The sequence below is a fragment of the Homarus americanus genome, unplaced genomic scaffold, assembly GCF_018991925.1.
Source record: "Homarus americanus isolate GMGI-L3 unplaced genomic scaffold, GMGI_Hamer_2.0 scaffold5804, whole genome shotgun sequence".
NCBI classification, from domain to species: Eukaryota; Metazoa; Arthropoda; class Malacostraca; order Decapoda; family Nephropidae; genus Homarus; species Homarus americanus.
The window spans coordinates 98096-114694 of record NW_024754827.1 but is presented as its reverse complement, the minus strand read 5'-3'; the positions used below and the strand labels follow the sequence as shown (position 1 = coordinate 114694).

At 41.2% G+C, this 16599-nt stretch overlaps 1 protein-coding gene across 1 annotated transcript; it reads left to right on the top strand.

The window, feature by feature from the left end:
* The first annotated feature begins 824 nt into the window (after nt 1-824).
* LOC121856119 (cilia- and flagella-associated protein 251-like) lies at nt 825-15519 on the top strand. Its single transcript, XM_042351441.1, has 2 exons — nt 825-936; nt 14906-15519. The coding sequence occupies exons 1-2, from the start codon at nt 825-827 to the stop codon at nt 15517-15519; spliced, it is 726 nt and encodes a 241-aa protein (XP_042207375.1).
* The last annotated feature ends 1080 nt before the right edge of the window (nt 15520-16599 follow it).

Sequence of the window (16599 nt, the reverse complement as noted above, 5' to 3'; positions counted from 1 at the left end):
CAGGTCAGGTCAGGTCAGGTCAGGTCAGGTTAAGACTCTTAGCAACAAAAGTTTGTAGACATTATCAGAGGTAAGTAGGCGGGCGGGTGGGTAATAAGGACCGGTCACCCCACAGGAACAGTATCTCTGGATTAGTGTCTCATCTGGTCACTGTGAGTAAACTTGTAACACTTAATTTATGGAAGCCAAGTGTGGCTTATCTCTCTCTTTTCTCTCTCTCTCTCTCTCTCTCTCTCTCTCTCTCTCTCTCTCTCTTGTCTAGCTTTGTGTCCATGTCTCTCTTGTTACTGAATGTGTATATATGAGTCTCTTGTTACTGAGTGTAGAGGTGTATGTGTTGTTACTGAGTGTATAACCATCATATTTATCATGGTGCCCAAGTATAGCATTTTAAGGGAAGTATGGTGGGTGGTATGAGAGTATGGTAGAAGGTGTGTACTGGGCGGGGTATGGGGTGGATGAGACAGTAGGGTCGGGTGGGTGAGACAGTAGGGTCGGGTGGTGAGACAGGGGGTGGGTGAGACAGTAGGATGGAGGATGATGGATGACACAGCTGCAAACAGTGTGTGTAGGACTGAGTTGGAGAGGGGCGGGAAAGCTGCCAGCTGCCTGCACGAGGAAGGTGGAGGAATCATCAAGGAGGGTCATATTAGGGCGTGTGTGTCGAGGAGTGGATGGGGTGGAGTGGTGAGGATGGGGTGGAGTGGTGAGGATGGTGGTGAAGGGGTGAATTTGATGGAGAGTGAGGATACGATGGAGGGAAACATGGGGTGGAAGAGAAGGTGGATGGGGTAGAGGAGGAGGATGGGGGTTAGGCTAGGTGGATGGAGTTTGATACACCCGCAGGAAGGTTCGCCCATCCTCTGGCTGCCACACGGGCGGATGTACGATGGCGTCCTCTAGGGAAGTCCCCACCTGGCTTAACAGACTCTGCTGGTAATTTTTAACCCACCATTACCCTCATCCAGTCCAGGGCAGCAGCAGGACAGGAAAGAGGAGAGCAGGGGAGGGAATGGGGCCGTCCTTGGTGGAGGGGGAAGGTCGTCCTTGGTGGAGGGGGTCGTCCTTGGTGGAGGGAGGGTCGTCCTTGGTGGAGGGGGTCGTCCTTGGTGGAGGGGGGGTCGTCCTTGGTGGAGGGAGGGTCGTCCTGGTGGAGGGGGGAAGGTCGTCCTGATGGAAGGGGTCGTCCTTGGTGGAGGGGAAGGTCGTCCTGATGGAGGGGTCGTCCTTGGTGGAGGGGAAGGTCGTCCTTGATGGAGAGAAGAGAAGGTCCTGGTGTATATATTGTGTTGGTCAAGTCTCATAACTTTTTATAATCAAACACTGAACTTACGACTCAAGAAGTAACAATTATTGGCGTCTTACTTAAAACACTGACACTAATCTGCTGCTGACACACTGATAATCTTTACTTGTTGATTGGTGGACTAGTCAATGTAATTACTAACCTAACCTAACCTAACCTAACCTTACGCGCTTTAAGACTTTAGTTGTTGAAGATCAGTAATAACATTTTAACTTCAATTTCTCCCTCCACCCTTTCCACTCCGGACACCATCTTCCCTCCTCCACCCTCCCTCCATAATGATTCACCGTTAGAAACTTCATTCACAAAATCAACAAAGGTACTAATTTGTTAACAAGTACAGGTAAAACAACTGTCGCCAGGTAACATTATCATACAGGTGTTGGTATTATTCCCCTTTACTACCAAACACCTGACTCGTATAATAGACTCTGGCAGCCAGGCACGAGGAGGGTGGGGGGGGGGAGTTGAGGGTTACTGACTAGTGACGAGGGTCCAGCAGTAGGTATGCACTCTTAAACAACCAGATAACAGTGCACAACCGCCTGGAGTGCCATAAAAGAACGAGACAACACCAGTATAAGAACGCTGCCACTACTAGTAAAAAGAACAGTGCCACCACCAATAAAACAACAATGCCACCACCAATAGAACAACAGCTGACTAAAGCACCACGGAAACAAAATGTAACCCCCACCTTACCTGCCGTACCACACACACACCCTCTCGCCCGCCACGACACAATGAGGGAAGTTAATAGACAGGTGAAGCTAATTAGTGCAAAACACACAGGTGCATTTCTCTGTAGTTACCCCAAATTCGGTGGAAAATTACTACCACCTTCGGGCGACACAACTTGTGGCTAATTGTAGGTAAGGCCCACAGGTGAGGTGCTCCTTCCTGGCCAGTATTTGTTGATGGTGAGTCTTGTTAGTATCCTTCCCCCCAGCTAATGAGGAGGAGTGTTGGTGGTGGTGGAGGAGGAGTGTGAGGTGGTGGAGGAGGACCGTAGGAGGAGGAATGTTGGTTGTGGTCGAGTATGAGGTGGTGTGTGTGTGTGTGTGTGTGTGTGTGTGTGTGTGTGTGTGTCTCATAATCCCTTGGGTATGATGTTTTAACTGTATGAGTACAATGATTTTCCCTTTAAGTACTTTGCTTTAACATTTTTAATCCGATAATATACTCCTTTGTGTATGATGACATTGTACTCAAAGGGTTAAATCACCATACTCAAGAGGTTAAATTATCACAATAAAAAAGTCCATTATACTTAAACGGTTAAATCATCGTACTGAAATAGTTAAATCATCATACTCAAAATTTTAAATCATCATAATCAAAATTTTAAATCATCATACTCAAAATTTTGAATCATCATACTCAAAAATCTAAATCATCATACTCAAGGATATAAAAAGTATCATTAAATTTACCTTTCTCGTTCTCCATCGCAAAGAAAAAAAAATAACTTTAGACGAATAATGAAAAAAAAAAACAAGAAAAAATTCCTCTAAGAGTATCGTCTCCTCTCTGTTATCAGTAAAAACTATTGATTATATTTTCTGTCGATGCGTCTTATCTTATCTCTCAGTGAGCCAGTATCACCTTTATCAAATATCCTGGCCGGGCGAGGGAGGCAGGAAGAGATGGGAGAGAGAGGGAGGTGGGAGAGAGAGGGGGAAGAAGAAGAGAGACAGGAGAGAGAGAGGAGGGAGGAAGAATGGGAGATAGGAAGAGAGAGGAGGGTGGAAGATAAGGAGGAGTTAAGGAAGGAAGGAATGGAGTAACCGAAGGAGAGAAAGGAGTGAGGAAGAATGGCTATTAAGGAGAGGGAGGAAGGGCTAAGGAGGAAAGGGAGGCAAAAGAGAAAGGGAGGTAAGAAAGTCAGAGCGAAGGAAGGAGGGAGGGAGGGAGGGAGATAGGGGCGAAGAAAGGGAAGTAAGGCAGAGAGGGAGAGAGAGGCTAAGATAATGAGAAAGGAAGAGGAGGAAGAAGGATGAAGGAGGGACGATGGAGGTAGTTTGAAGGAGAGACGATGGAGGTAGTGTTGTGTCCAGTCCATAGTGCCAACATCTAGGTCTGGCTGCTAAATTTTGTAAACATTTTTTTTCTAATATTTTACGTCATTTTGGTGAGTCCTGAATTATTTTCTGTGGATCCTAAATAATTTTCGAGTATCCTGGATTATTTGGGGGGGGTCCTATGATATTTTCCAGGAGTCTTGATTATTTGCCAGGGGTCTTAGGTTAATTTTTGGGGTCCTATATTAATTTAGTGGGTTCTCGATTATTTTACACAGGTATTAGATTATATTAGGAAGGTTGTGTGTGTGTGTGTGTGTGTGTGTGTGTGTGTGTGTGTGTGTGTGTTGATTTAAGATTTCTCCACGAAAATTCAGGACAAAACACAATCACACAAGTAAAGAAAATGGGACGGCTAAACCCATATAAAACCTGTGGCAATAAAATGATTATCGAAAAAATAATAAAAAAAAAAAATCACAAAGAAAAACACAATAAATATCTTTAAATTGAAGTCAAATGGGGATAATATTCTGACTGTGAATTAAAAACAATGTCCACACAGGTTACGTTAACACCTGGCGTTCACCTGTGTCCCAATATGACATAACATGGGAACTTAAGTCAGACAAACTTTCGCTCGCCTTGTGACAGCAGTGGCGTTCGTTCATGGGAGGATGTTGTACTCTTATGTGTTACTTTCTTGTCACGTGTAAGTATCTGTTACTGCCGGGTCAGTGGTGGAGTGTCACTGTCTCCCACACACACACACACACACACACACATACATTACAACCCCCCCTGTGGCACCCCCCCTCCCCCCTCCGGCTGCCATGGTAATGTGTATAAAACCCGATAAGGAAATACAACAATGGTGAGTTTTATTAGAAAGTGAGAGAAGGAGGAGGAGGAGAAGAAGAAAGAGGAGGAGGAGGAGGAGGAGAAGAAAGAGAAGGAGGAGAAGAAGAAAGAGGAGGGGGAGAATGAGGAAGATAAACAGGAGAAGGTGAGGGGATAGAGAGAAAAAGAAGGAAGAGGAGGATGGGGCGGAGAAGAAAGGGGGAGGAGTAGGTTAAAGAGGAGAATGAGGAAGAGAAGGAGGATAAGAGGAGGAGAATGAAGAATACAATAACAAAGGTACTTGAAGAAGACGAGAACATAAAGGAATGATGATAATAATAATAATAATAATAATAACGAATGGAAAGAGAGAGAGAATGAGTATACATAGAAAGGGAATGAAAGAAGTAAAAATTAATATTAAAAGTAAGAACCGAGAATAACATAACATAATGACATATTTTCCAGAAGAACTATTGTATTTTATTCAGAATATATAATCTTAGACCTATTTAACCCTATCTAGTAGAAATAGAACACAGGTGAACACAGGTGAACAAAGGTTAATTAATTTATCAGGTGGGTGGTAAATTTTTTAACCCCAAAATATTGAATATCCCCAGAATTTAATACTTATTGGTTTTTATATTTATTTATTTTCAAGGCCCACAACACAGGTTCTATCTACTGTTGCTGACTTTAATTTTAATACTTCGCTCAAAGGTCAGAGTATACAGTTTGTAAAAGGTCAGAGGTCATGGTCTTTGATACAATAGCAAGAGGCATCTGGGGTTGACCTTTCGTATGTATTTTGTGTATATCAATATGTAGGAACCATATATATTTGTGAGCGTTTTTGTTACATTTTTGATAGATGAAAATACAAAACAAAGATTATATTTCAGTTGAAGTTAAAAATTGTGTATCATGTTATTATTTTCGTGATGTTTCTGTAGTAAGGTATTGATGGTATTCAGTTTTATGTCAGGTCATGTTGAGAGGTCATAGGTCAGCTCATGTTATTAACAAGAACCTAAGAACACAAGAATGGAGGAAACTACAGTGGGCCTATTGGCCCATACTGGGCAGTCCCGTTTACACCCAATCACCTATTGCTCATATATCCATCCAACCTATGTTTGAAGCTATCCAGCGTGTTCGAGTTAATGATGATGTTTGGTAACTTGTTCCACTCGTCCACTACTCTTCTTTTCAAACCAATGTTTACCTATCTCGCGCCTAAATCTAAATTTGTCTAATTTAAAGCCATTGCTACGAGTTCGTTCCTGGTTGGATAGTTTGAGTACCTTTGTTATATCACCTTTGGTTAACCCTGACTTTTATTTATACACCTCGATCATATCGCCCCTCACTCTACGTCTCTCGAGGGAGTGCAGGTTAAAATGCTTTAATCTGTCTCTGTAATCAAAGTTCCTAATGCCCGGGATTAGTCTTGTCATTCTCCTCTGAATTATTTCTAGGGATTCTATATCCATTCTATAGTACGGTGACCATAACTGAACTGCCTAATCCAAGTGAGGTCTCACAAGCGCAAGATATAGTTTTATGATAACCTCGCTAGTCTTGTAACTAACACTCCTTTGTACGAACCCAAGTACTTTGTTAGCCCTGTTTCGAACAAATACACATTGTTGACTTGGTTTAAGATTCCTACTTATCATTACTCATAAATCATTCTCAGTCGAATTTCTCTTTAACAACGTTGTTCATCTGATATCTGGTTTCTCTGTTTACATCTCCTAGATTAAGTACTTTACATTTGTCCACATTGAATTTCATCTGCCATTTTTCAGACCGAGCAAAAAATTTGTTTAGATCTTCTTATAATTTTGCGGAGTCCTCGTCAGATTTAATTACGCGCCCTATTTTAGTGTCGTCAGCAAATTTACTTATGTTGCTGTCTACGCCTATATCTATGTCGTTTATTTATACAATAAATAGTAATGGTCCAAGTACTGAGCCTTGGGGTACTCCACTAGTGACTCTACCCCAATCGGATTTAGTGCCGTTAATGCTTACTCGCTGTTTCCTGTCCAGTAACCACGCCCTAATCCATTTTAGACTATCTACTCCAATTCCACGAGCCTCCACTTTACGTATTAGTCTTTCGTGGGAGACTCTGTCGAAGGATTTGCTTAAGTCGGGGTATATACCGCATCATAATCGTGTCCGTTGTCCAGTGATTCGAAAACAGTTAAAAAGAATGATCATAGATTTGTTACACATGAACGCCCACTTGTGAAGCCATGTTGGGAATCATTGATCAACTTGTGCTTCTCCAGGTGATTTCGAATTGAGTTTGAAATTATTGCTTCCAGTAATTTACCTACAATACCTTATAATAATCTCGGAGGTAGACTTCACCGCGATTTATTCTCCTACCTATAGCCTTCCTTTGTCCAATAATATTCTTTAAATAATTATATATCCATTTGGGGTCAGTGTTGTTTGATCTGAGTTTTCTGTATGGTATATTCTGTCTGACTAAAATGTTGTGGAACTCGTCAACCCTGAATCTCGTAGACGGGTCATCCTCAGCCTTCATATTTTGTGAGGTTAGCGTTGTCAGGTCACGCGGTAAAGTGAGGCCACGTAGTTCACCCCCAAACGTAATACCCCTTCTCTCAGCTGCCATTTCAACCTATCAAAGTTTGCCCTTCTGAAATCCGTGACTTTAACGTAATTTTCCTTGCGACTGACATTTAAGTTCTTCTTTGAATCTCGGTTCATTGTGGGTGCCTTTAGCTAGTTAGTTCCCTACCTCGACATAACTAATAATATTTTCTCTGGCAGAACTAAATCTAGTATATTATTACCCCGGGTGGGTTCGGCTACATGTTGACCAGGAAACATCTTGGAATGTTTCAAGAAAATCCTCTGTTTCTGATGACTAAAGATGGGTGCAGTAGGAGAGCTGATCACCAGTCTGATTAATTCGAAATAAAATTGTGATCAGAAGACCTAAGGGGGCTGAATTTGAGTATGAATAGTGTGAGGGGTTAGAGGTAAAACAAAGATCAAGAATGTTAGCAAGTTGATCGTGTCGATCTGGAACGCGTGTAGGGTGTTTAATTATTTGTTCCAGAACATTAAGTAAGAAAAAAAACCAGTGCCTCAGCTCCACCTGGTTCATTCCCTGCAGAACCAAGCCACTCTCTGTGATGTACATTGAAATCCCCTAAGGTCGGTCCAATCTATTTGACTAAAGTTAAAGTCGCCTACTATACAGACTTTGCTATGTACGAAAGCCCTTTCCTAATCTGTCTATCGGCATGGAATAATTTTTAACCTTTTATATATTATTCGACAGGTAACTCACGTGAGTCTAGGTTTATCCATGTTTCAGTCAATGCTATTTTATCTTTTTTTTTTCAGTACATACCAACGCCCTGATTTCATCCATTTTATTTCTCATACTTCTACTGTTTGTGGAATCGACATTTAAGTTAGTCGTGATCTGAGTCCTCTCTTTGTCGCGTTTAGGTTATAACTCCCTGCCTTTGTGATCATTACTAGCATCAAAACTTGTTAAGAGGTTATAGATCAGGTCATGTTAAGAGGTCATAGGCCAGGTCATGTTAAGAGGTCATAGATCAAGCCATGATAAGAGATGATATCAAATTACATTTCAAATTTGATAATCAAAATACATGACATACATACAGGGTTAATTATAAGGGCAATTTATATCACAGTGCACTTAATTTATATAATATAGTGTATATAGTGTATACTTATAGTGTATATAGTGTATACTTATAGTGTGTATAGTGTCAGTAGTGTTTGATGATAGTATATATGGCTGAAGAATTTTGGAAACGAACGCTATTATCCGACACTTATATATAGTAAATATATTAGTCGCCTTCATATTGGTATCTGTTTTGTTAAGTCGTGTGGGTTTTTACGTAACACTCTGGTACACAACACTGGTGGGGGTGTGGCGTGGTGTGACGGCAGGGTGTGGCGTGGTGTGACGAGAGAGCGTGTGTGAGTGGATGGACGTGTGTCAGGGCTGAGACAAGAGATTTTTGCCTTCGATTCTAACCATTCTGAAGCCTAAGAGAACAAAGGAAAAATATCAAAACACATACATACATACATACATACATACATACATACATACATACATACATACATACATACTTACATACATACATACATACATTTACATACATACATACATACATACATTTACATACATACATACATACATAATTAATCTAGTAAAAAAGGTAAAGTGATTAGGTAACTTTTTTTTGTTGTTGACTGGAACTAAATAATGATGAGGTGTTCCCTAACGTCTCCTATCCCTCCTCTCCTCACCTACCATACCTCCCTTTCTCCTAACTAGTTCTCTTCTCTTATCCCTCTTCCTATCTACCTATGCCTACTCTTCCTTCGTCTCTCTCGATGCTTCCAATTATTATCTCATTCTCTTTCTCCCTTCCTAACCTCTTCTCCCCCAATAACTCCCCTTCTCCCCACCTCTCTTCTCCCCACCTCTCTTCTCCCCACCTACCTCCTCCTACCCCTCCTCTCCCACCTCCTCATCTCCTCCACTACACCACCAACAGAATGACCTGCAAACAAGCCCTGATATTTTAGGTGATAATGAAATTATAGCGTAGGCCCTCTCTCTCCCTCCCACCCCTCTCCCCTCTCCCCTCTCCCCCCTCTCTCCCCTCTCTCCCCTCTCCCATCCAGAGTCCCCCATTAATATGCATGGGTTCCACTTTTTGCAGACTTTCCCGCGCCAAGTTGATTAGCATGTTGCAATGAATCAGTTCGCTTGATAAACAAACCAGAATGAGAAGAAGCAGAGAGAGAGAGAGAGAGAGAGAGAGAGAGAGAGTTAATTGGTTGATAGGAGATGGCAGTAATGAATGAAGGTGGATGGAAAAAGAGTGAATAATGAATAACATGAATAAGGAAAGTGAGGAGAAGTAGTGAGTAGATGGAGGAAGGTGGTAATAAATGAGGTGAGGGACAAATGAATGAAGAATACGAAATAAAGAAAGAGAGAAGAGGTTATTAGTTCGTGGAAGATAATAGAAATGAATGAAGGTAAGAGGCAAAACAGATAATAATGGAGAGAAGATAAAAAATAAATGAATTTTGATGATATAGATAAATATAAGAAATACTTTTTTAAATATGGTTGATGTAATACAGTAAATAAAGACAAAGGAGAAAGTAGAGGAGAGAAAGTATAAAGCTGAATCAAAAGTGGAAGTTAAAAAAAGAAAGTAATGAAAAGAAAGTCAAAGTGAAAATTCGATTTGCATTAGAAGGTAAAAATAGGAAAAGTGAAAACCAATTCACAAAAAGGAGAGAAAGTAAAGATGGAGAGAAAGTAAAGAGAGATAAGCTTTTAGAAAGGATAGTGTGAAATAATGGGTCACGATTACTTCTTATGTTGTCTACGGTAGAAGGTACTTGAGTGAGTGAGTGCGTGCGGGCGTATGTGCGGGCGCAACATTTACCGAACTATCAAGGGAAAGAAATCGTCATTAATCTCGTTTTCTCTCAGAGGAATAATAATAATAATAATAATAACAATAATACTAATAATAATAATAATAATAATAATAACAGTGGTAGTACTAGTATTAATTTTATTATTATTATTATTATTATTATTATTATTATTATTATTAGTGTTGTTGTTTTTGTTATTATTATTATTACAACCAACAATACAAGAAGCAAGACACCTGGAATAAAGCGAGTTTGTTGTGTACCAAAACAACTTCATTGGTTCTGGCGGGTCCTGATCACTCCCCAGGTGTCAACTAACCTAAACTAAGCAATTACACTTCTGTTTTGGATATCGTTAACGTAGCAACTTGGCCTAACCGCGTCGGGTACAGAATTACGGCATGGGCAAAGTTCCTAACTATTCCTACTGGGAGACCAAGCTGGGTGTGTGTGTGTGTGTGTGTGTGAGGGAGTGTGTGAGTGTGTGAGTGTGTGAGTGAGGGAGTGAGCGAGTGAGAGAGTGAGTGAGTGAGAGAGTGACAACAACACCAACACAACAGTGAGACACACCTGAGAACACCAAATGAAACACCACCACCATTACTGAGACACCTGGACTATATATGTGTCTTATATACTTCTCATTAGTCTGATATAACAGCCACTTACCTGAGTCTGTTGTCTGTGTTGCTGGGAAAGACAAACCACTTACCTGTCTGTACCCTGACGCTGGTACAGGTAGGAGGGTCATTTGTGAATACCTGCAGAAAATAGAAAGTTTCCATCAATCAACGACAAAGAAGAAGGGAAAACTCGCCTCGTCAGATATAATATTTGTATCATGTGAAAGTTTCCCAGTTGTAGGTAGATGGTAATTGAGAGTTTCGTCTGGCGTAGGTTGTGATCGCCTGACGTAGCTGATTTCTCGTATAGGTGTTGTGTTTTATTTTTGTTATGGTGCGGCATTAAGAGACTCGGAGGCCCCAGGTGCTCGTCAGGTATACACACACATGGGTAACACGTCATAATAGTTACTAGGTAGTCCTCAACAGTGGCGGCCTCCTCCTCCTCCTCCTGCTCCTCTCTCCTTCTCCTCCTCCTCCTCTTTCCTTCTCCTCTTCCTCCTTTTCCCTCCCACCAACCTCTCTCCTTCTAATCTCTTCCCTATTCCTCCCTCCCACCAATCTAAAGCTTCCTCTTCCCTTCCAACAACCTCTCCTCCTCCTCCTCCCTCCCACCAACCTCTCCCCTCCTCACAGCCACATTACCTGAGCCATCCTCCCCCCTCCCCCCTCTACTCCCCCGTCCTCGCCAATCCATTTTCTGAACCACCTGTGGGCCGTCGGGGAGTACCTGCTCGCTGCTATAGATTCATTACCTGGCAGCAGAGGTTTGCGATTCTTGAACACACACGAGTTGCTTTTGTTTTTCTCGTGCACCGATGAACCCGAGTCTAAATGCTGTCAACGGAACCTTCCCACACACTCACTCTCTTCCCCCTTTACGCCTGCACTCAAGAGGGCCTCGGCTTCCACTCTCAGCTGGGCACTTAAAGACCGTAAGACATACTTGGGGAAGTGTATGTGAACGCTTAAGACACTAGGAGACGTGAATGGGGATCGGGAAGGTCCTGTTTGGTGGTGAGGCGGTGGACTCGTGCAACACCTAAGTGCCCCATCACGCCTCCGTCGGACGCACCTGAGATGGTTACCTGAGTGAACCCTGGTGTGCCTTGTATCGTCTCTTGTTTTATTTTTATTTACTTTTCCTTCTGGTTATATTACTTTCTTTATTATTTATCTTTATGTTCTGTTTCGTTCTTTCTTCTCTGTGTCATTAATTTTATTTCTTTTTGTCTTTTTCTCTTTGTCATTTTTCTTGTTAATCTCTCTCTCTCTCTCTCTCTCTCTCTCTCTCTCTCTCTCTCCTTCATCCCATATCTTTTTTATATTGATAATAATAATAAAGAAGAACAACGATAATAACAGTAACAATGACCAGAAACAAACACAACCACCACCGCCACCACCAACAACAACAACGAACGTAACCTACTTTGGTAACTCAGCGGCGGAGGAGTTACCAGAGCGTGTATTTTCAGCCATAATAACAAGACGCCTCGTATATCACAGGTAGGAACGGACGCCAAGAAGCACAATGAAATTAGTCTTAGCGTGAGTGACAGCGTGACACAGAGGGGAGGGTCAAGACTAAGAGGCCTGAACCTGTCTTGTTTGTGACCCTTGGTACAGGGGGAGGAAGGGTAGGGTAAATAAACACGAAGGAAATATGATAAATAAGGAGAAAAGTGGGAATGGATATGCAAGATAAAATAAACCTAACCAAACCTAACTTAACCAAACCTAACCTAACCAAACCTAACGTAACCAAACGTAACCTAACCTAACCTAACCTAACCAAACCTAACGTAACCAAACGTAACCTAACCAAACCTAACGTAACCAAACGTAACCGAACCTAACCTAACCTAACCAAACCTAACGTAACGAAACGTAACCTAACCAAACCTAACCGAACCAAACCTGTTTATAATTCTCGTACGAAATTGACAAAAAAAACTTTCTTTTTGTTTATTTACCTGAATAGAACAAAACCTCTTTCATAAAACTAGAAATAGAGAAGATAAAAGAAAATCTGAATAAAGGTTCACAATACAGAGAGAGAGAGAGAGAGAGATTAAAATGCAAAGCGTAAGAGAAGTAAAAATAGAAAGTAAGGGTGAAAGTAAAAGGTTAAGAGAGATAAAGAGAATGTGGGACCGAGAGAGAGATAAATGGAAAGAGAAGAAGAGCAAATAAATGGAAGAAAGAGAGAGAGAGAGAGAGAGAGAGAGAGAGAGAGAGAGAGAGAGAGTGAGTTACTCCAGCTTAAATTATCCCTAAAAGCTCTTGAGAGTCTACCATTAACAAAGTAAGAAGAATAAGAAGAAAAAAATCTCACGAAATTACAATGAAAAAGAAACAGGATTTTTTTTTCCGGGTTATGTAAGAAAAATTCCGATACCTGGATTTTTTTTATTATGACTCTGAATTAAGTAAAAAATAAACCTGTTTATATAAAAGAGATACTTTATAAAATGACTGACTTCAATACACTGTTTATATAATACGGAAAAATAGTTTATGTAATATGGATATAAATTCATATATATTGTTCATTAACTTGAGTCAACAAATTGTTTATACTCAGCAGTTAAAACAGGTTATAGTCGTTAAATTAATTAGTACACAACTAATCGGTAAATTACAGTAGATTATAACACACACACACACACACACACACACACACACACACACACACACACACACACACACACACACACTGCAATAATTACGACCCCTAATTATATAACTCCACTACTGAGGGTAATTTATTATTCTGGGAAGAATTAGTATAGCTAAATTATGATTAACTAAGATTAGTACACAGAGGCCAAATAATTATCTAGGCTTTATCCTTCTGATCATATTTATGGTGAGGGAGGGAAGGAGGGAAGGAAGGAGGGGGGGAAGGGGGAAAGAAAGAAGGGAGGGAAGGAGGAAAGAAGAAAGGAAGGAGGGAGGGACGGACAGGGGCGTAAGAGGGGAACAAGTGTGTGTGTGTGATGGTTAAGCGAGAGAGAGAGAGAGAGAACCATGATAAATAATAATAATAATAATAATAATAATAATAAAAAACTAACAAGAAATCATCAACCTCAAAACAATATGTATGGTAACCTGTTGTCTTTATATAGCCGAACAAAAACAATAAAGCAAAACAAATCACAAATATTTTTTTTTTTACCATTGTTTATAGACGTGACTGTTTGACCCGTACACAAGAGCGAGGATTGGGAGGGGGATCTATGTGTACATCTCTCTCTCTCCCTCCCTCTCTCTCTCTCTCTCTCTCTCTCTCTCTCTCTCTCTCTCTGTCTCTCTCACGGCTTTACCTATTACACGAAGTTAGACGTGAACTTCCCCCTAACTCTATACTCATAGGACAGGTTTATACACCCAGCACGTGTCTGTAAAACTTTTGGAAGCATCTTTGAAAAACTTGGACACAGTATCGGTGAAAGAGGAAGGGAGGTAACTGAGAGAAAGGGAGAGATTGAGGGAGAGAAGGAGGTAGGTAGAGAGGGGGAGAGATTGAGGGAGAGAAGGAGGTAACTGAGAGAGGGAGAGATTGAGGGAGAGAAGGAGGTAACTGAGAGAAAGGGAGAGATTGAGGGAGAGAAGGAGGTAGGCAGAGAGGGGGAGAGATTGAGGGAGAATAGGAGGTAGGTAGAGAGGGGGAGAGATTGAGGGAGAGAAGGAGGTAGGTAGAGAGGAGGAGGTAAGTAGGGAGGGAGGTAGTCAGAGTGGGAAGGAGGAAGGGAGAGTGGGAGGAAGGTAGGTAGAAAGGAAGGGTGGAAGGGAGTAAGTGAGATAAGGAGGGAAGGAGAGAGGGAGGAATGAAGGAAGGGAGTGAGAGAAGCTGGGAAGGAGTGAAGGGTAGACTATATCTTCGGTCGATGGGCAATAAGCAGTTTGTCTCACGTTTAAAGTTGGCCGAATCATGCAGAATCTCTCTCTCTCTCTCCTACTTCCTTTCCTTTCCTTTACTTTCTATTTCCATCCCCCTGCTTTTCCTCTCTCCTTCCTTCCATCCTCCTCTTCCCCCCTCCTTACCCTCCTCCCCTTCCTTCCTCCTCATCCTCCTCCTCTTCCTCTCTCCCTCCCTCCCCTTTCTCCCTCCCTCCCTAAACCCAACTTTCACCACTTGTCCTACTTTCACTAATTGTTTTCCTTTCACCACTCGTCTCACTTTTACAATTTGTCTTAATTTTCACCACCTTTCTTCTCCTTTCTCTCTCCCTTTCTCTCTGGTTTACCTACGCCTAAAATCTCATCCTAACTTTCATCATATGTCTTACTTTCTCTACTTTTTTCCTTCGTCTTTTTTTTACTTACTTTCTCTACTCTTATTTTCTTTTCTACATATCAACTCAACTTTCCCCATTTGTTTTTACTTTCACCGTTTCTCTTTCACTTTCTTTCTCTTTTCTCTTATTTTATCTTCCATAACTTTCCCCCTCCCTTTCTTTCTCATTCTTCTGTTTCACCTTTCACTTTAATTTTTTTTTCTAATATACTTTCTTTTTACTTATTTTCTTATTTCCATTTTCATCCATTTTTGTCTATTTCTCTATTCATTTCCTCCTCTTACGTGTTTTAATATTCTATACAAGACAAACGAGAAGAAGGCAAACGAGAAGAAGACAAACGAGAAGAAGACAAACGGGAAGAAGACAAACGAGAAGAAGACAAACAAGAAGAAGACAAACGAGAAGAAGACAAACAAGAAGAAGACAAACAAGAAGAAGACAAACAAGAAGAAGACAAACAAGAAGAAGACAAACAAGAAGAAGACAAACAAGAAGAAGACAAACGAGAAGAAGACAAACGAGAAGAAGACAAACGAGAAGAAGACAAACGAGAAGAAGACAAACAAGAAGAAGACAAACAAGAAGAAGACAAACGAGAAGAAGACAAACGAGAAGAAGACAAACAAGAAGAAGACAAACGAGAAGAAGACAAACGAGAAGAAGACAAACGAGAAGAAGACAAACAAGAAGAAGACAAACGAGAAGAAGACAAACAAGAAGAAGACAAACGAGAAGAAGACAAACGAGAAGAAGACAGAAGAAGACAAACGAGAAGACAAACGAGAAGAAGACAAACAAGAAGAAGACAAACAAGAAGAAGACAAACGAGAAGAAGACAAACGAGAAGAAGACAAACGAGAAGACAAACGAAGAAGACAAACAAGAAGACAAACAGAAACAACTCCACCATATCATAAGACGAGCCACAGTACCACAATATCTGTCAGCGGTAATGTCAATCTAAAAGTGTCTCAGACCGAGGGTGAGAGGGAGGGAGAGAGGGAGGATGAGAGGGGGAGAGGATGAGAGGGAGAGGGAGGGAGAGAGGGAGGATGAGGCGGAGAGAGGGATGAGATGGGGAGGGAGGAGGATGAGGAGGGAGAGGGAGGATGAGAGGGGATAAGAGGGAGGATGAGAGGGAGGATAGGAGGATGAGAGGGAGAGAGGGAGATAGGAAGATGAGAGAGAGAGAGAGAGAGAGAGAGAGAGAGAGACAAAACGTCTTAGCACAATCCGTCGTGTTATCCAGCAATTGTCATCCGTGCAACACAATCCGTCACCATCCGACACCATCCGTCAGGTCTCCGTCGTTTATTCTGGCGGGAACCCTTGGTCAATCTTAATTAATTCATTATTGGTGTCTTACAATAGCCTCTCTCTCTCTCTCTCTCTCTTTCTTTCTTTCTTTCTTTCTTTCTTTGTGAGGCCAGACCGGACGAAGCTAAGTGTTGAAACCACTGATTTAGACTTTGTGGTGGCGATAATTGAGGATAAAACAATAGTGAATTAACCTGACCTGACCTGACCTGACCTGACCTAATTTAATGTTAAAACAAAAGTCACTATTTTTATCAGGTTCTTACACTAAATTACTCTCATCAGGCCCTTAACACGCCATAATCTTTAACAAAACAACCCATTAGTGAATCCTTTTTTATAAGAGTATTTTTTTCAGATGACGTTAAGATTAGCCCCGTCAGATTATTTCGCCTTAAAATTAACCTAACCTAACCTAACCTAACCTAACCTAACCTTGGTACCCAATATATGTGTGTGTCATGTTTCACGTCTCTAATTGCATCTGTTTTAGAGCTATGGCTGAAACAGACAGACAGACAGACAGGCACCCCCACAGCCAGACACGTTCTTTTATTATAACAGATACCTTTATGTAAAACCCTATAGCGGTCTCGTAAACTTCGCTCTTCAATTATCTCTCCACCATTCATAACGTTACTAGAGCTTCACTGAACACTAAAAAAAAAAACCATTAAATT

Excerpts from the sequence above, each read along its gene's own strand:
- LOC121856119 (XM_042351441.1), top strand. The coding sequence starts at position 825 with ATGGAGTTTGATACACCCGCAGGAAGGTTCGCCCATCCTCTGGCTGCC. Across the intron at positions 937-14,905 it reads TGGCTTAACAGACTCTGCTG|ACAAACGAGAAGAAGGCAAA; the intron begins GTAATTTTTAAC and ends ATTCTATACAAG.